The sequence below is a fragment of the Somniosus microcephalus genome, unplaced genomic scaffold (assembly GCF_052327205.1).
Source record: "Somniosus microcephalus isolate GS21.2 unplaced genomic scaffold, FLI_Smic_1.0 unresolved_chr1, whole genome shotgun sequence".
NCBI lineage: Eukaryota > Metazoa > Chordata > Chondrichthyes > Squaliformes > Somniosidae > Somniosus > Somniosus microcephalus.
The window spans coordinates 61,288,781-61,309,273 of NW_028225179.1; the positions used below are offsets into that span (position 1 = coordinate 61,288,781).

A 20,493-nucleotide genomic window follows, 5' to 3' on the forward strand; every position below is an offset into this window, starting at 1 on the left:
TAATGTTTTCCTGACTGACGCACGGCAAAGAATCACTGAAAAGACTACACGATAACATCAACAAGTTCCATCCCAACATCAAACTCACCATGGACCACTCCTCAGAATCGGTATCATTCTTGGACACACGAATCTCCATCAAAGACGGACACCTCAGCACTTCACTCTACCGCAAGCCCACGGACAACCTCAGGATGCTCCACTTCTCCAGCTTCCACCCTAACCACGTTAAAGAAGCCATCCCCTATGGACAAGCCCTGCGAGTACACAGGATCTGCTCAGACGAGGAGGAATGCGATGGACAGCTACAGACGCTGAAAGATGCCCTCATAAGAACAGGATATGACGCTTGACTCGTTGATCGACAGTTCCGACGGGCCACAGCAAAAAATCGCATAGACCTCCTCAGAAGACATACATGGGACACAACCAACAGAGTACCCTTCGTCATCCAGTACTTCCCCGGAGCGGAGAAACTATGCCATGTTCTTCGCAGCCTTCAACATGTCATCGATGACAATGAACACCTCGCTAAGGCCATTCCCACGCCTCCACTACTCGCCTTCAAACACAGATGCCGCCGGACGTGCTGTGATTTCCAGCAAAGAAAATGTTTTTTGTGTCTTTTGTTTTTCATACAGACCCCAGCATCTGCAACATTTTACCCCTTGTAACCCGACCTCATTCTTCTTTGATGTGATGTTTTCCTGACTGACCTGTTTGGACACCATTCACACCTTTGATTGCTGTGATTATCTCTCTGCTGAGGTGTGATAAATGGCATTTAGTAAGATTACCTGTAATCATCTGGCATTATTCTCTGGCTATATATGCTGTGTCTATATGCATCTATCCACTTCACCTGACGAAGGAGCAGCGCTCCAAAAGCTTGTGATTTCAAATAAAACTGTTGGACTATAACCTGGTGTTGTGTGACTTCTTACATTTGTCCACCCCAGTCCAACACTGGCATCTCCACACCATGGCTACTTTCAACACCACAAACTGCCAGCTCAAAGTGGAGAGGATCTCTAAGAAGATCGCACATATCGACACAGACATCAAGTTTCTACAGAGATGCAAGAAAGCAGACAAGATCCCGACAGGACAACAGATCACGAACCCTCTCATGTCGACCTACAACACAGACTATGCTGAGAGACTCTGCCATCGTACCTCTCGCACACTCCTCAACTATCTCGTACACCAGCTCTACAGCAGACGCCGCAACCTCAAAACCGAGATAGAGTCCATGCTCTCAGCCTGTGCTCAGGACACAGCAGACCAGCTAAGAGACACCGCCAAACAGACGAGGCAACGGAACTACACTGCCTACATGCACACCAAGAACAGGAAGCTTGAGAAACTCAGCATCACCACCAGCAGCAACTAAGCCTCCCACGGTACTATGGTTGAAACCATAGGGAAGTCCATCGTCAACTTGTCTGACTACACCCTTCAACCAGCCGAAATTGAAGTTCTCAGCCGAGGGCTCAATTTCTGCCCCACCACCAAAATGGACCACATCGGTCACACGGCAGACACAGAGGAATTCATCAGGAGAATGAGGCTCCAGGAATTCTTCCACAAATCCCAAGATGTCAGCAGCGAACCCAATGAGACAACCAATGATCTGGAACAGCAGACAGAGGGATCCGCAGTGCAGCAACCGAAGAAAACAGTGTCAAATTGGACCACTCCAGAGGGTCACTGCCCTTAGCTTGACGTGTATGCTCAAGCTGTCAGAAGATGCATCAACGCCAGATTCATCAGCCGCACTCACAAGACAGTCCAGAATGTCACCCGAGCACAACGCAACGCCATCCACGCTCTCAAGACCAAAGGCAATATCGTCATCAAACCAGTAGACAAAGGAGGAGCCATCGTCATACAGAACAGAACAGATTATTGCAAGGAAGCATACCGACAACTGGACAGCCAGGAACACTACAGACAGTTACCCGCAGATCCGACCAAAGAACACACCCGCCAACTCAACAGACTGATCAAGACCTTCGATCCAGACCTTCAAAGCATTCTACGTGCTCTCATCCCACATACTCCCCGCATGGGAGACTACTACTGCCTCCCAAAGGTACACAAAGCCAACACACCCGTACGTCCTATCGCATCAGGCAACGGAACCCTGTGTGAGAATCTCTCTGGATATATCGAGGGCATCCTGAAACCCATCGTACAGGGAACCCCCAGCTTCTGTCGTGACACTACAGACTTCTTACAGAAACTCAGCACCCATGGACCAGTTAAACCAGGAGCACTCCTCGCCACGATGGACGTCTCGACACTCTACACCAGTATCCCCCACATAAGAACATAAGAACATAAGAATATAAGAAATAGGAGCAGGAGTAGGCCAATCGGCCCCACGAGCCTGCTCCGCCATTCAATAAGATCATGGCTGATCTGATCCTAACCGCCAATCTACTATCACAGAACCATCTCCTGAATCTAACAGAATTAGACACATGAACCTGGAGCAGGATCAGGCTACATGGCCCCTGGGCCCGCTCCGCTACCCACAGGGCCATGACCGATCCGAAACTAGATTCATGTCCAATTTCCTGCCTGCTCCCCGTAACCCTTAATTCCCTTTACTTCTAGGAAACTGTCTATTTCTGTTTTAAATTTTTGTAATGATGTAGCTTCTACAGCTTTTTGGGGCAGCATATTCCATGGATCTACCACCCTCTGAGTGAAGTAGCTCCTCCTCACCTCAGTTTTGAAAGAGCAACCCCTTATTTTAAGACTATGCCCCCTAGTTCTAGTTTCACCCATCATCGGGAACATCCTCCCCGCATCCACCCGATCCAAACCCTTCACAATCTTATATGTTTCAATAAGATCGCCTCTCATTCTTCTGAACTCCAATGAGTAGAGTCCCAATCTACTCAACCTCTCCTCATACGTCCATCCCCTCATCCCCGGGATTAACCGAGTGAACCTTCTTTGTACTGACTCGAGAGCAAGTATGTCTTTTCTTAAGTATGGACACCAAAACTTTATGCAGTATTCCAGGTGCGGTCTCACCAATATCTTGTACAACTGAAGCAATACCTCCCTATTTTTAAATTCCATCCCCCTAGCAATGAAAGCCAACATTCCATTGGCCTTCTTAATCACTTGCTGCACCTGCATACTAACCTTTTGAGTTTCGTGCACCAGGATCCCAGATCCCTTTGTACTTCAATACTTTCCAGTTTCTTGCCATTAAGATAATAACTTGCTCTGCGATTTTTCCTGCCAAAGTGCATAACCTCACACTTTCCAGTATTGTATTCCATCTGCCAAATCTCTGCCCACTTACTTAGCCTGTCTATGTCCCCTTGCAGGATTTTTATGTCCTCCTCACTCACTACTTCCCCCCCCCATCTTAGTATCATCTGCAAACTTTGATATGTTACATTTGGTCCCCTCCTCCAAATCGTTAATACAGATTGTAAAGAGTTGGGGCCCAGCACTGACCCCTGCGGAACACCACTAGTTACTGATTGCCAGTCTGAGAATGAACCATTTATCCCAACTCTCTGCCTTCTGTTAGATAGCCAATCCTCTATCAATGCCAGAATATTTCCCCCAATCCCGTGATTTCTTATCTTAAGCAATAATCTTTTGTGTGGCACCTTAGCAAATGCCTTTTGGAAGTCTAAATACACTACGTCCACTGGTTCCCCTTTATCCACCCTATATGTTACTTCCTCAAATAACTCCAGCAAATTTGTCAAACATGACTTCCCCTTCATAAAACCATGCTGACTTTGTCCTAATAAATTATGATTATCCAAATGTCCTGTTACTGTCTCCTTAATAATGGACTCCAAAATTTTACCTACCACAGATATTAGGCTAACCGGTCTATAATTTCCAGCCTTCTGTCTACTGCCCTTTTTAAATAAGTGTGTTACATTAGCAGTTTTCCAGTCTGCTGGGAACTTTGCCGAGTCCAGGGAGTTTTGGAAAATTATTACCAATGCATCCAAAATTCCTACCAGCACTTCCCTCAAGACCCTAGGATGTAAGCCATCCGTTCCAGGTGATTTATCCGCCTTGAGTCCCATTATGTTACCGAGTACCACTTCCTTAGTGATTTTGATCGTGTTTAGCTCCTCCCCCCCCCTATAGCCCCCTGTTTGTCCAGTGTTGGGATATTCTTAGTGTCCTCTACTGTAAAGACTGATACAAAGTATTCATTCAGTGTTTTTGCCATCTCCATTTTTCCCACCATTAATTTCCCGGTCTCATCCTCTAAGGGACCAACATTTACTTTAGCCACCCTTTTACTTTTTATATAACTGTAAAAACTCTTACTATCTGTTTTTATATTTTTTGCTAATTTACTTTCATAATCTATCTTCCCTTTCTTAATCAATCTTTTTGTTATTTTTTGCTGTCATTTAAAGTTTTCCCAATCCTCTATCCTCCCACTAGATTTGGCTACCTTATATGCCCTTGTTTTTAGTCGAATACTATCCTTAATTTCTTTACTTAGCCACGGATGGCTGTTTTTCTTTTACACCCTTTTGTTCTCAGTGGAATATATTTTTTTGGAAGTTGTAAAATAACTCCTTAAATGTACACCACTGATCGTGTATCATCTTACCCTTTAATCTATTTTCCCAATCCACTCTACTCAATTCCGCTCTCATACCTTCATAGTCTCCTTTATTCAAGCTTAGCACGCTTGTTTGAGATCCAACCTTCTCACTCTCTAATTGAATATGGAATTCAACCATGTTATGGTCACTCATTCCAAGGGGATCCTTTACTAGCACATTTTTAATTAATCCGGTCTCGTTACACAGGACCAGATCTAAGGTTGCTTGCCCCCTGGTCGGTTCAGTTACATACTTCTCAAGAAACCCATCCCTAATACACTCAATGATCTCATCTTCAAGGCAGCCCTGCCCAATTCGATGACGGCATCATTGAGACAGCTTCAGTACTCAACACCAACAACAGCCAATCTCCAGATGCCATCCTACAACACATCCGTGTCATCCTTGACCACATTGTCTTCACCTTCGACAACCAGTTCTTTACCCAAACACACGGAACAGCCATGGGGACACAATTCCCACCCCAATACGCCAACATTTTCATGCACAAGTTCGAGCAAGACTTCTTCGCTGCACAGGACCACCTACCAACGCTATACACCAGATACATCGACGATATGTTCTACCTATGGACCCACGGCGAAGAATCACTGAAAATGCTACACAATAACATCAACAAGTTCCATTCCACCATCAAACTCACCATGGACTACTCCTCAGAATCGGTTTCATTCTTGGACACGCGAATCTCCATCAAAGATGGAAACCTCAGCACTTCACACTACCGCAAGCCCACGGACAACCTCAGGATGCATCACTTCTCCAGCTTCCACCCTAACCACGTTAAAGAAGCCATCGCCTATGGACAAGCACTGCAAATACACGGGGTCTGCTCAGACGAGGAGGAATGCGATGTACACCTACAGACGCTGAAAGACGCCCTTGTAAGAATGGGATATGACGCTCGACTCGTTGATCAACAGTTCCGACGGACCACTGCAAAAATACGCATAGACCTCCTCAGAAGAAAAACATGGAGCACAACCAGCAGTGTACCCTTCGTCGTCCAGTACTTCCCCGGAGCGGAGAAACTATGCCATGTTCTTCGCAGCCTTCAACATGTCATCGACGACAATGAACACCTCACTAAGCCCATCCCCACAACTCCACTACTGACCTTCAAACAGCCGCCCAACCTCAAACAGACCATCATTCACAGCAAATTACCCAGCTTTCAGCAAAACAGCGACCACGACACCACACAACCCTGCCACTGCAACCTCTGCAAGACATGCAAGATCATCAACACAGATACCTTCATCACACATGAGGACACCATCCACCAAGTACATGGTACCTACTCATGTGACTCGGCCAACATTGTCTACCTCATACATTGTACGAAAAGATGCCCCGGAGCATGGTACATCGGCGAGACCATGCAGGCACTGCGACAACGGATGAACGGACAGTGCACAACAATCACCAGGCAGGAGTGTTCCCTCCCAGTCGGGGAACACTTCAGCAGTCAAGGACATTCAGCCTCCGATCTTCGGGTAAGGATTCTCCAAGGCGGCCTTCGAGACACACAACAACGCAAAATCATAGAGCAGAAACTGATAGCCAAGTTCCGCACTCATGAGGACGGCCTCAACCGGGATCTTGGGTTCATGTCACGCAACATGTAACCCCACCTGAAGTAGGGTCATCCAGACTCGAGTCGTCGTTGGCTTGTTCTCTGTACATAGATGCAGCTGGACCTGCTGTGATTCCCAGCAAAGAAAATGTTTTTTGTCTGTTTTGTGTTTCATATAGACCCCAGCAACTGCAACATTTTACCCCTCGTTACACCACCTCACTGTTCTTTGATGTAATGTTTTCCTGACTGACCTGTTTGGACACCATTCACACCTTTGATGGCTGTGATTATCTCTCTGCCGAGGTGTGATAAATGGCAGTTAGAAAGATTACCTGTAATCATCTGGCATTATTCTCTGACTATATAATCTGTGTCTATAGGCATCTCTCCACTTCACCTGATGAAGGAGCAGCTCTCCGACAGCTTGTGATTTCAAATAAAACTGTTGGACTATAACCTGGTGTTGTGTGACTTCTTACATTTTTCCACCCCAGTCCAACACCAGCATCGCCACACCATGGCTACTATCAACACCACAAACTGTTGGCTCAATGTGGAGATGCTGGCTCAATGTGGAGAGGATCTCCAAGAAGATTGCGCATATCGACACAGACATCAAGTTTCTACAGAGATGCAAGAAAGCAGAGAAGTTCCCGACAGGACTATAGATCACGAACCCACTCAAGTCGGTCTACAACACAGACTATGCTGAGAGACTCTGCCATCGTACCTCTCGCACACTCCTCAACCATCTCGTACACCAGCTCTACAGCAGACGCCGCAACCTCAAAACCGAGATGGAGTCCATGTTCTCAGCCTGTGCTCAGGACACAGCAGATCAGCTATGAGACACTGCCAAACAGACGGGGCAACGGAACTATGCTGCCTATATGCATAGCAAGAACAGGAACTGAAGAAACTTGGCATCACCACCAGCAGCAACCAAGCCTCCCACGGTACCACGGTTGAAACCACAGGGAAGTCCATTGTCAAGTTATCTGAACACACCCTTCAACCAGACGAAATTGAAGTTCTCAGCCGAGGGCTCAATTTCTGCCCCACCAGCAAAATGGACCCCATCAGTCTTGCGGCAGACGCAGAGTAATTTGTCAGGAGAATGAGGCTCCGGGAATTCTTCCACAAATCCCAAGATGTCAGCAGTGAACCCAAAAGAGAACCAATGATCCGAAACAGTAGACAGAGGGATCCGCAGTGCAGCAACCAAAGAAAAAGCGTCAAATTGGACCCCTCCAGAGGGTCGCTGCCCTAAGCTTGACATGTATTCTCAAGCTGTCAGGAGATGCATCAATGCCAGATTCATCAGCCGCACTCACAAGACAGTCCAGAATGTCACTCGAGCACAACGCAATGCCATCCACGCTCTCAAGACCAACCATAAAATCGTCATCAATCCAGAAGACAAAGGAGGAGCCATCTTCAGACAGAACAGAACGGACTATTGCAAAGGAGCATACCGACAACTGGACAACCAGGAACACTACAGACAGTTACCCGCAGATCCGAGCAAAGAACACACCCGCCAACTCAACAGATTGATCAAGACCTTCGATCCCGAACTTCAAAGCATCCTACGCGCTCTCATCCCACGAATCCCCCGCATGGGAGACTTCTACTGCCTCCCAAATATACAAAAAGCCAACACACCCAGACGCCATTTCGTATCAGGCAACGAACCCTGTGTGAGAACCTCTCTGGATACGTCGAGGGCATCCTGAAACCCATTGTACAGGGAACCCCCAGCTTCTGTCGCAACACTACGGACTTCTTACAGAAACTGAGCACCCACGGATCAGTTGAACCAGGAACACTCCTCGACACGATGGACGTCTTGGCACTCTACACCAGTATCCCACACGATGACGGCTTCGCTGCGACAGCCTCAGTACTCAACACCAACAAAAGCCAATCTCCAGACGCCATCCTACAACTCACGCACTTCATCCTTGACCACAATGTCTTCACTTTCGACAACCAGTTCTTTACCCAAACACACGGAACAGCCATGGGGACCAAATTCACACCCCAGTACACCAACATCTTTATGCACAAGTTCGAGCAAGCCTTCTTCGCTGCACAGGACCACCAGCCAACGCTATACACCAGATACATCGACGACATTTTCTTCCTAAGGACCCACGGTGAAGAATCACTGAAAAGACTACACGATAACATCAACAAGTTCCATCCCACCATCAAACACACCATGGACTACTCCTCAGAATCGGTTTCACTCTTGGACACACGAACCTCCATCAAAGACGGACTCCTCAGCACTTCACTCTACTGCAAGCCCACGGACAACCTCAGGATGCTCCACTTCTCCAGCTTCCACCCAAACCACGTTAAAGAAGCCATCCCCTATGGACAAGCCCTGCGAATACACAGGATCTGCTCAGATGAGGAGGAACTTGATGGACACCTGCAGACGCTGAAAGATGCCCTCGTAGGAACGGGATATGATGCTCGACTCGTCGATCGACAGTTCCGACGGGCCACAGCAAAAAGTCGCATAGACCTCCTCAGAAGACAAACATGGGACACAACCAACAGTGTACCCTTCGTCGTCCAGTACTTCCCCGGAGCGGAGACACTACGCCATGTTCTCCACAGCCTTCAACATGTCATTAATGAATTTGAACACCTCGCGAAGGCCATCCCCACACCTCTACTACTCACCTTCAAACAGCCGCCTTACCTCAAACAGACCATCGTTCGCTGCAACTTACCCAGCTTTCAGGAGAGCAGCGACCACGACACCACACAACCCTGTCACTGCATCCTCTGCAAGACATGCCAGATCATCAACACAGATACCTTCATCACACGTGAGGACACCACCTACCATGTACATGGTACATACTCATGTGACTTTGCCAAAGTTGTCTACCTCATACGTTGCAGGAAAGGATACCCCGGAGCATGGTACATCGGCGAGGCCATGCAGACACTGTGACAATGGATGAACAGACACCATGCAACAATCGCCTGGCAGGAGTGTTCCTTCCCAGTCGGGGAACACTTCAGCAGTAAAGGGCATTCAGCCTCCGATCTTCGGGTAAGCATTCTCCAAGGCTGCCTTCGAGACACACGGCAATGCAAAATCGTAGAGCAGAAACTGATAGCCAAGTTCTGCACTCATGAGGACGGCCTCAAACGAGATCTTGGGTTCATGTCACGCTACATGTAAGCACACCTGACATAGGGTCATCCAGACTCGAGTCATCATTGGCTTGTTCTCAATGCAGAGATGCGGCCGGACCTGCTGCGATTTACAGCAAAGAAAATGTTTTTTGTCTATTTTGTTTGTCATACAGACCCCAGCATCTGCAACATTTAACCCCTTGTGACCCCACCTCATTGTTCTTTGATGTAATGTTTTGCTGACTGACCTGTTTGGACACCATTCACACCTTTGATTGCTGTGATTATCTCTCTGCCGAGGTGTGATAAATGGTAGTTAGAAAGATTACCTGTAATCATCTGGCATTATTCTCTGACTAAATAATCTGTGTCTATAGGCATCTCTCTACTTCACCTGATGAAGGAGCAGCGCTCCGAAAGCTTGTGATTTCAAAAGAAACTGTTGGACTCTAACCTGGTTTTGTCTGACTTCTTACATTAAAAAGGGAGTTTGATAAGTAACTGAAGGAAAGAAATGCACGGCTACGGGGAATGGGTGGGAGCATGGGACTAGCTGAAGTGCTCTTGCTGAGAGCCGGCACGGGCTCGATGTGCCGAATGGCCTTCTTCCATGCTGTAACCATTCCATTCTATGATTCTGTGAAAGGCGCTGCATATATTCAAGTTGTTTGTACTACGGTTTGTTATAATATTCGTAACATGCATAATCCATACTTTACAAAATTAAATCCACACAAAATGCCACGGGTAATTTATTTTGAATATCATCCATTGCACCTTTGCAATACATCTTTGCTTTTATTTGTCTTTCCTCGGTTTGCTGATGTACGTTTAGCTCACGGCCTGTTCACTTTAATGGTCACAAGCAGGAACAGATAAACAGCGTGTCTGACCACCGCAAGATGTGCCAAAGGCATCATAGAGCCATAACGGCACAGCAGGAGGGCATTCGCCCCATCGAGTTGTGGACGGTTCTGTGTCGAGCAATCCAGTCCGTCCCATTCCACCACTCTATCCCCGTAGCCCTTCAAGTTTATTTCCATCAAGTGCCTATCCAGTCTCCCCTTGAAAACATTGAGATGCTCCACCTCCACCACTTGCATCGGCAGCGAATTCCAGGTCATCACCACTCGCTGCGAAAAAAAGTTTTCTGCTTCAACCGATGTTTTGTCTGCATCCACCTACTAAGTAAACATCGATACAAAGTGCTCACTAAGTATTCTAGACTTGCCCTGCGCCTCTAAGCATATATCACCTTCTTTTTCCCTAACAGGCCCCACCGCACCTCTTACTACCCGTATACTGTGTACATGCCGGTAGAAGATTGTTGAGTTCCCTATAATGTTCAGCGCCATGTTTGGCAATCTTATTTTCATCTTCACTTCCCCTCTCAACTTATTGTATTTGGTCTGGTTCTTCCTTGCAGAATTCAACTGTCATTTATCATACACCCTCTTTTTTGTTTCATCATCTTCTCTATCTCCCTCGTCATCTAAGGGGCCCTTGCTTTGGTTCCCTTACTTCTCCCACTTGTTGGAATGTACCTAGCCTGTACTTGGAAAATCGCCTCCTTAAAGATCACCCATTGTTCCGTTACTGTTTTTGCTGTCAGTGTTTGGTTCCATTTTATCCTGGCTGGATCCTTTCGCATCCCATTAAAGTTAGCCCTATTCCACTTTAGAAAATTCACTCGAGATTGTTCCTTTCTCCTCTCCATTGCTAATCTAGACCTTATGATACGATGATCACTCACAGGCACTTGGTCGACCTGCTCCATCTCATTCCCCAGTACCAGATCCAGAAATGCTTCCTTCCTAGTTGGGCCAAGAACATATTGGTCAAGGAAATTTTCCTGAACATATTTCAGAAATTCCACCCCCTCCTTTCCCTTTACCCTAGCATTATCCCAATCGATAATTGGGCAATTAAAGCTCCCCAATATCATCACTTTATAGCTCTATAGCATCAGTTTAGGACAAATGCATCAAATCAAATGTTCACCCGTCACAGAGAGAAACAAAAACACAGAAAAGGGTACAAGGAGATAGGGAAACAAATCTAAATACAGAAAATATAAATATTTAACATCCTTGATTTCTCTCTATTCCAACCCAATACTTCAGTGGCGGATAAATAACTTCAGTGTAAATCGTTCTGTTCGAGAATTGGACCAAAGAAAAAGACACAAAATAACGTAAAACAGCCGAAACAAGGAACCTCAGGACCTTCAGTCGAACGCTCTCCCAACTGAGCTATTCTGGCCTCACGTTAAAGAAACTTCGTGACACTCTTTTGGAAGAAAATCTAATCCCGGGTGGACTCTGCTCATTCCTCCGGGGGAATGGGACCCGACCAGATCTCGGAGCTCAGGTTATGTTAATGATCTGCTGAAGTGTTTATAAACACAGAAAGCTGACACACCAGGGGAGACCTCACCGGGTTGGACACGGAGTGAAATACACTGAAGGTTTTGTTGTAACATTTACAGAGCACACTAGCCCCGAGCTGCAGTGGAAATTATATGAAGTTCAATGTTCAGCAGCGAGATGCTGGAGAGATAAAAGTCCCGAATCAGGGAGAGATTTTCTGACACCGCTGCGGAATTTCATTTATGTGAAACACTCCCTGAACGATACAAAGCTGTGTGGGAGGGTATGCTGTGAGGAGGATGTTGTGAAACTCACAACGATTTGGACAGGTTGGGTGATTGGGCAGAAACATGGAAATGCACTATAATGTGGATAAATGTGAAAAACAGGAAGGCAGAATATTATTTCAATGGCAATAGATTGGTAGAAGGGGAAGTGCAAAGAGACCTGGGTGTTCTTGTGCACCAGTCACGGAAGTTAAGCATGCAGGTGCAGCAGGCGGTTAAGAAGGCAAATGGTATGTTGGCCTTCGTAGCAAGAGGGTTTGAGTACAGGAACAAGGATGTCTTGCTGCAGTTGTACAGGGCCTTGGTGAGACCACACCTTGAGTATTGTGTGCAGTTTTGGTCGCCTTATCTGAGGAAGGATGTTCTTGCCATGGAAGGAGTGCAGCGATGATTCACCAGGCTAATATCCGGGATGGCAGGAATGATGTACGAGGAGAGATTGGGTCAATTGGGCTTGTACTCACTGGAGTTTAGAAGATTGAGAGGGGATCTAATCGAAACTTATAAAATTCTAACAGGGCTAGACAGGCTAGATGCAGGAAGGATGTTCCCGATGGTCGGGGAGTCCAGAACCAGGGGTCACAGTCTAAGGATAAGGAGTAGGCCATTTAGGACAGAAATGAGGAGGAATTTCTTTACCCAGAGAGTGGTGAACCTGTGGAATTCTATACCACAGAAGACAGTGGAGGTCAATTCATTAAATATATTCAAAAAGGGATCAAGGGAAATGGGGAGAAAGCAGGGACAGGGTACTGAATTTGGATGATCAGCCATGATCCCATTGAATAGCGGAGCAGGCTCGAGGGGCCGAATGGCCTACACCTGCTCCTATCTTCTATGTTTCCATGTAACTCACTGCAGGAATTCAGAGCTGGGGACCGCCTGTGAAATCAGCCTAAAAAATAAAGTAATACAACCACCCAACGTCGGGTATGAACCCACGGCGTATAGAACTTAACTATCGCATGCTCTACCGACTGAGCTAGCCGTGCCCGCATAAACTCACCATCTCTGTCTGTTATTGCAGAGTGACAGCTGTTGGCTCCACCCCAGGGGCCCGTCTTGTTCTGCAAACCATGAATCAGCTTCCTCTCAATTCCCGGGTTTATCAGTAAACCGACCCACACAAGCCCGAGAGAGCGATGGATTCCTCTTACTGATCAATAATAAAACTCAGATTTTCTGCTATTTTCACCTTCCAAACATTCACATCCATTTTGCTCAGTATTTATTTCGCTTTCCTTTTTATTCTGTTCCTACTTTTCTTCATAAACATTTCATTGTAATCATTTATGAGAGGGAAGAAATGAACAGAAGAGATTTACTGGAATGGTACGAGGGATGAGGGACTTTAGTTATGCGGAGAGACTGGAGAAGCTGGGGTTGTTTAGAGCAGACGCGGCTAAGAGGAGATTTGACAGAGGTGTTCAAAATCATGAACGATTTTGACATCGTAAATAAGGAGAAACTGTTTCCAGTGGCAGGAGTGCCGGTAATGAGAAACCAGAAATTGAATCTCACTGCTAATAGAACCAGAGGCGACATAAGGGACCATTGTTTCATACGGCAAGTTGTTATGATCTGGAATGCACTGCCTGAATGAATGGTGGAAGCAGATTCAATAATAGCTTTCAAAAGGAAATTGGATTAATACCAGAAGGGAAATCTTTACATGGCTATAGAAAAATATTAGGGTATTGAAACTAATGGAGAGTTCTAACAAAGAGGCAACAAAGGCGCGATGGAAAGTCCCAGGCTTCATTTCTGCCTGCACTGAGATCGATTATCTCACGCAGTGTGCTGCCGGGCTCCACAGAATGTAGGAAGCGTCGAGGTTCCTTCACTGGCCTGTGCTTCATTAGCTTATCTCACCAGGCATGATATTGAGCCGCACAAAGCAGGATGGGCCAGGCTTCATCACCGGCCTGTGGTGTGTTAGATCATCTCATGATGTGTGCTACTGAGCCATACAAATTAGCAAACTCTCTGTATTCATCCCCGGTTTGTGCTGAGTTAGCAGATATCACCCGATGTGGTACAGAGCCCCATACAGAGCAGGATGGGCCCAGGGTCATTCCACGGACTGTGGTGTGTTCGCTGATCTTATTTGGTGAGTTACGGAGCCTAAAGAACAGGAAACGTCCAGGCTTCATCTCTGGTCTAAGCTGAATTCTCTGATTTCACCTGCATTCTGGGTCTGTGTTGGGCATATCTGGGTCCTTGTAGCAACTGTCTGAGTAGTAGGTCATGGTCTGTGCAGGAGTTGTTTAGGTCTTTGTAGAAGCTTCCTGGGCCTGTGTAAGATCTTACTGGGTCTGTGTTGGTGCTACCTGGGTCTGTGGATGAGCTGTATGTGTCAGGGTAGGAGCTGTCTGTGCCTGTATGTTATATCTGGGTCTGTGTAACAGCTGTCTGTATCAGGGTAGGAGCTGTCTGGGACTGTGTGTTATATCTGAGTCTGTGTACGAGCTGTCTGTGTCAGGGTAGGAGCTGTCTGGGTCTGTAAGTTATATCTGGGTCTGTGTAAGAGCTGTCTGTGTCAGGGTAGGAATTGTCTGGCTCTGTATGTTATATCTGGGTCTGTGTAAGAGCTTTATGTGTCAGGGTAGGAGCTGTCTGGGTCTGTATGTTCATCTGGGCCTGTGTAAGGGCTGTCTGTGTCAGGGTAGGAATTGTCTGGCTCTGTATGTTATATCTGCGTCAGTGTGGGTTCTTTCTAGGTTTGTGTATGAAGAAGCTGACGAAAGGCAGTGATCCTGCAACATTAACTGTTTCTCTCTCCACAGATGCTGCCAGACCTGTTCAGTATATCCAGCATTTACTGCTTTTATTTCAGATTTCCAGCATCAGCAGCATTTTGCTTTGGTTTCTATGAAGAAGATGTGTGGCTCTGTGTAGGAATGTCTGGGTCTGTGCAGGAGCTGTCTGGATTTTTGTATGAATGTTTGGGTCTGTGTAGAAGCTGTCTGGGTCTGTGTTGGAATGTCTGGGACTGTGCAGGATCTGTCTGGGCCTCAGTAGGAATGTCTGGATCTGTTTAGGAGCAGTCTGGGTCTGTGTATGGATGTCTGGGTCCGTGTAGGAACATTCTGTGCCTTTCTTGGGTCTGTCCGTTCCCGTGTAGGAAATATCCATGGCTGTATAAGGGCTCATGTGTAGGTGCTGGCTGTGTTATTGTAGGAATTGTCTGTGTCTATGTAGGAGCGAATGGATCGCTGCAGGATTTCTTGGATCTGTACAGATGCTCACTGGATCGGGGTTGGAGCTATCTGGGTCTGTGTAGGAAAGTCTGTGGCTTTGATGGTGCTCCCTGTGTCAGGGTAGGAGCTCCCTGGGTCTGTGTAGGAAAGTCTGTGCCTTTGATGGTGCTCCCTTTGTCAAGGTAGGAGCTAACTGTGTCTGACTATGAATGTCTGTGCTTGTAATGGTGCTCCTGTGTCAGGTTAGGAGCTCTTTGGGTCTGCGTAGGAACGTCTGTGCCAGTGCTGGTGCGCCCTGTGTCAAAATTGGAGCTGACTGGGTCTATGTAGGAAAGTCTGTGCTTGTGATGGTGCTCCCTGTGTCAGGGTAGGAGCTACCTGGGTCTGTGTCGGAAAGTCTGTGCCTGTGGTGGTGTTTCATGTGTCAGCGTAGGAGCTGCCTGGGTCCGTCTGGGATGGTCTGTGCCTTTGGCGGTGCTCCCTGTGTCAGGGTAGGAGCTGCCTGGTTCCATCTAGGAAAGTCTGTGCCTTTGGTGGTGCTCCCTGTGTCAGGGTACGAGCTGTCGGGGTCTGTGTAGGAAAGTGTGTCCCTTTGGCCGTGCTCCCTGTGTCAGGGTAGGAGCTGCCTCGGCCCGTCTAGGAAAGTATGTGCCTGTGATGGTGCTCCCTATGTCAGGGAAGGTACAGTCTAGGTCTGAGTAAGCTTATTGGTCTGAATCGAAGCTGTCTGGGAAACCTCTTTGATTTTTATAGACTGATTAATCTGTCTGATGTGGCTGAGATTTGGTCAGAAGGTCACAGCGTCTCCGTCCGCACCTGTGCTTTGTAAAGCAGTTTTTTTAGGTTTCAATTTACAGATGGGTGAATTGATAATCAGGGGTGGTAGGAGCCTCAGCGCCCCCGGGTGAGACATGGGTGAATCTGCCCGGGCCCGGTCCTGAATGTGCAAATGTGGCAGAAATCACGATGGGCGTTGGAGGAGATGGGTGGGGCTATGAACGGAACCCCCTGCGCAACCAAAACTTGCCACAGTCACATAACCGAATGGTCACTTCCGGGGCCATTGTTGCGTCACTTTCTGCCTCCATGTCTTCTCACTGCCTTTGCTGATCCATTGTCCAAATCTGAGGCCTCGCGCCAAACTAATGCAAAAACTCTGCTGCTGCTCTCGGGATGGGCACATGCTGCCTCGATACATTACCGTCCTAACAGCTCATTAACTGTCTGAGTGGAGCATTGCGGCGCTTCAAAAGACAGGTAGAGAAGGCAATGTCAGAGCTGTCCCGGTCTCAAGTGCTCTGCTTATCAAGAACAGCCAACACATGACTTGAGTATGGAAACACTATAAGTGTACTTGTTTTCACCAGCGGCTCGTTGGTCTAGGGGTATGATTCTCGCTTCGGGTTAATCAGCATAAAATGTGCGAGAGATCCCGGATTCAAATTCTCGGACAAGCCCTCACTTTACTCTTGACGTTTGACCTTGAATTCCCTTTGAAGCATTTGGAAAGATAAAAGAAAAGTGTCCAAATCAATCCACGTGAATCTGAAGCGCTTTGGGAAGAGGGTCAGTGCGCATATTCCGGATCAAAGGTAATCTCTACGGCCTACACTTTCTATCAGCGATTTTTTTCTGGAAGTTGAATGCGATATTCAACCAGTTCTGGACTTTCCTCTCACTGAAGTAGATAAATGAACGAAAGACGTGCATTTATTGTGCGCCTTTTACCACCACCGGACGTGCCAAAGCACTTTACAGCCAATGAAGTACTGTTGTACCTCACTGTTGTAATGTAGAATACACGGTAACCAATTTGCGCACAGCAAGCTGCCACAAACAGCAATGTGACAATGACCAGATCATCTGGTATTTTTTGTTATGTTAATTGAGGTATAAAAATTTTCCAGAATAGACTTAATGACTGTCATTAAGATAAATAATGATTGAGACTGGGAAGGACAACGTTTTCATACATTTCCGCAATGATCACAAGATCCTTACCCGTGAGGAGGCCATTCAGCCCATTCTAATACAGCCCTCCAGAGCATCCGTAGTCTTCACCTCATAGTTTAATCATTTTTTCCTAAATCACTCCAGGGCTTTCACCACCACCGCTCTGCCGGGAGTCCATTCTAAGTGTTGATCATTCTCCTGATATCAGTCCTAAAGAGTTCCCTTTCACTTTTGAGGCTGTTTCCTCTTGTTAATTCTCCCACAATGTAATCTAGTATTCCAGACGAGTTAGTTTCTTGAAGTTCTCTGCAACACCATGTCGCAGATGCTTCCGTTCTAGGCTGAAAAGTTCGATTTTAACTCCCAGCGGGTAGGGGTAAAACCCCTTCACCCGTGTATGTTTGTTCTGCAGGATCGAGGTGTGTCTGGTACTGCTGCTGCCTCCTCTGGCCGCTCTGCAGTATTGCACGACCTGGTACTGCTGCTTCCTCATCTGGCCGCTGTGCAGTATTGCACCACCTTATACTGCTGCACCCTCCTCTGGCCGTTGTGCAGTATTGCACCACCTGCTCCCTCTGCTGGCTGCTGCGCAGTATTGCTGTGTACGGTTGAACCTGGTACAACTTCGACCTCCTCTGCTTCTAACTGTGCCAGGACTGGAAGAGGAGAATGAAGGGTGGAGAAGCGACCTTCCAGAATAGAAGGAGTGAAAAGACGATTTCTTGATCCAGTCTGCTGACAGCTAATGTAGGGTAAAGTTATCTGAGAAGGAAGAGAACTGAATTCACGAACTTAGAGCGGGAGTAGTCCTTTGAACCTTCTACCTGCTCCGACATTACATTAGATCATGGCTGATCTGCATCTCACCTACATTTTTCTGCCGTTGCTCCATATCACTTGATCCCCTTACCAAATAACAACGTGTCGATCTCAGTCTTGGAAGCAACAATGGACCCTCAGCATCCACGGAATTATCGGGAGAGAGTTCCCGATTCCTACACAACTTTATGTGAAAAGATGCTTTCGGATTTGACTTTTGAATGGAGCGGCTGTAGTTTTAAGTTTGTTCCCCCTTGTACTTAATTCCCCAGTCAGAGGAACTTGTTTAACTCTATATACATTACTAAACCTTTTAACACTTAAAACACCATGATCAGATCACCCATCCATCTTCTAAATTCAAGAGAACAGAAGCCACATTAACCCTCATAATTTAACCCTGTAAGCCTCGGTATTAATCTGGTAAATCTGTGCTGCACCACTCCAAGGGCAATATATCCTTCCTGCATCCGGTGCCCAGAACAGAACACAACAGACTTGACTATTCCAATTCACGCCTGGCCGGCCTCCTACGTTCTATCCTTTGGGAAACTGAGGTAATCCTGCCTGCCCGTGTCCTTACTCACACCAAGTCCCGTCCAGTATCATCCCTGTGCTTACTGGCCTGGATCGGCAGGGTAACAATTTCTGTGTGAATAACTGGGAGAATCTGACATTATCGGGACGTGGGAGGCTATTGAAGCCCAGAGCGAACGAGGACTTTTTTATTTTGAGTCTAACATTAGACAAACCAGAATAGGTAAATGACAGTTTATGATCAATTATGATTATGGAGCTTGACATTGCTGGGAACTCGAATCGAAATAATGATGATTAAAGGCGTGCATCATTATTATTACACAAATGTTGCAGCAAGCCCGAGGCGAGATGGTTTGTGCTGCGCCATAAACTGATGGTTTTTCACTACAAATGGGAACATATGGTGCTTGTCCAGGATTTGCACAGGAGACCTCTCACATATCAATCAGTGAAACCCTTTAGCGAGAATCACACCACCAAAACAACGAGCCGCTGGCAACATAGCCGTTCAGCCAGTATAGAATTTATCTGCCACCAACACCCCATCAGCCGGCCTTTCAAACAGAGTGTGTCCATTCCATCTCGGTTTCTGTTCGGGGAAATTCCTCTCTGACACATCTAGGTGAGTGGAATTAGCCCAGGAAATCACCCTGGCCCTGTATTCCTCGCAGTACCGAGCTGTTGTACGAGGTGAATCTGCCCCAGCCAGAAACAGGTCCAGCTCTCGCTGGAAGAAATTCAGCGAATCGGTGTCCACTGCCCGAGCCGGCAGATTGTTCCAGAGTTCCACTATTCTCTGGGAATGGAACCACCTCCAGACATCTGATCAAGATCTGGCCTTATACAGCTTAAAATTGTCACCCCTGGTCCTCCCTCAAATATTTAATTGGAACAAATTGTGAACTGGAACAAAATCTACTCTTTATCATCTTGTAAACATCGATCAGATCAACCCTCAGTCTAGGCTTCTGTAAAGTGTCGACACGCAACTCGTTCAGCCGATCTTGACAATTAAACTGCTTTATACTGGGAATTAGTCCAGTGGTTTTCCTCTGCACACTTTCCAAAACAGGTTGGCCTTTACCTCAAGAGGGCTGAAATACTAAAGAGGAGGATGATATTCTCCAGTTTACAAAGTTCTAGGTGGCCCACATCTGGAGTATTGTGTTCTGTTCTGGGCACAGCATGCAGGAAGGATATATTGGCCTTGGAGTTGTGCAGCGCAGATTTCCCAGATTAACACCGGGACTTACAGCGTTCAATTATGAGGATTAATTGTATAAAGTTGCCTTTTGTTCACGTGAGATTAAAAGATTGAGGGGTGATCGGATTGTGGTGTTTAACATGTTAAATGGATTAATAGGGTACATGGAGATCAAATATTTCCTCTGGTTGTGGAATCAAAGACAAGGGTCATAACCTCAAAATTAGAGCCGGGCCATTTAGACATTAAATCCGAAAGCAACTTCTCTCTCAAAGGGTTTTAGAAATCCAGAACTCCCTATCCGAAAAGGCTTTGGATGCTGGGGGTCAGTTGTTGCTTCCAAGACTGAGATCTACACGATGTTGCTGGGAAGGGAATGAAGTTATAAGGAGGAAAAGAAGAAAAATGGACGAGAACTGCAGATCTTCTCTGTTCTTAAGCCAGTTTCTTATGCAAGCTGCCACTGACCCACCTGTCCCACGAGCCTCAATTTTATCAACTAGCCTTCTATGTGATACTTTGTCAATTGCCTTCCGTAAATCAATGTAGACAACATCCATTGCATTCCCTTCACCAATCCTCCCTGTTACTTCATCAAAAAATTCAATTAGATTACGCAAACTCGATCTGCCCTTTACAAATCCGTGTTGGATCTCCTTAATTAGCTTAAACCTCTCCAATTGCCTGTTAATTTTAGACTTGATTATTGTTGCTAAAGCTTTATCCACCACTGATTTTAAACTGAC

General features: G+C 46.5%; 1 protein-coding gene and 2 pseudogenes across 1 annotated transcript; all 3 read left to right on the top strand.

Moving 5' to 3' along the window:
• Positions 1–982: 982 nt before the first annotated feature.
• Positions 983–2,006, top strand: LOC147095401 (uncharacterized; annotated as a pseudogene).
• Positions 2,007–5,077: 3,071 nt separating this feature from the next.
• On the top strand, positions 5,078–6,262 carry LOC147095402 (uncharacterized). Its single transcript, XM_085974570.1, has one exon. The coding sequence runs from the start codon at positions 5,078–5,080 to the stop codon at positions 6,260–6,262; it is 1,185 nt and encodes a 394-aa protein (XP_085830696.1).
• A 1,791-nt stretch (positions 6,263–8,053) lies between these two features.
• LOC147095403 (uncharacterized) lies at positions 8,054–9,102 on the top strand (annotated as a pseudogene).
• The last annotated feature ends 11,391 nt before the right edge of the window (positions 9,103–20,493 follow it).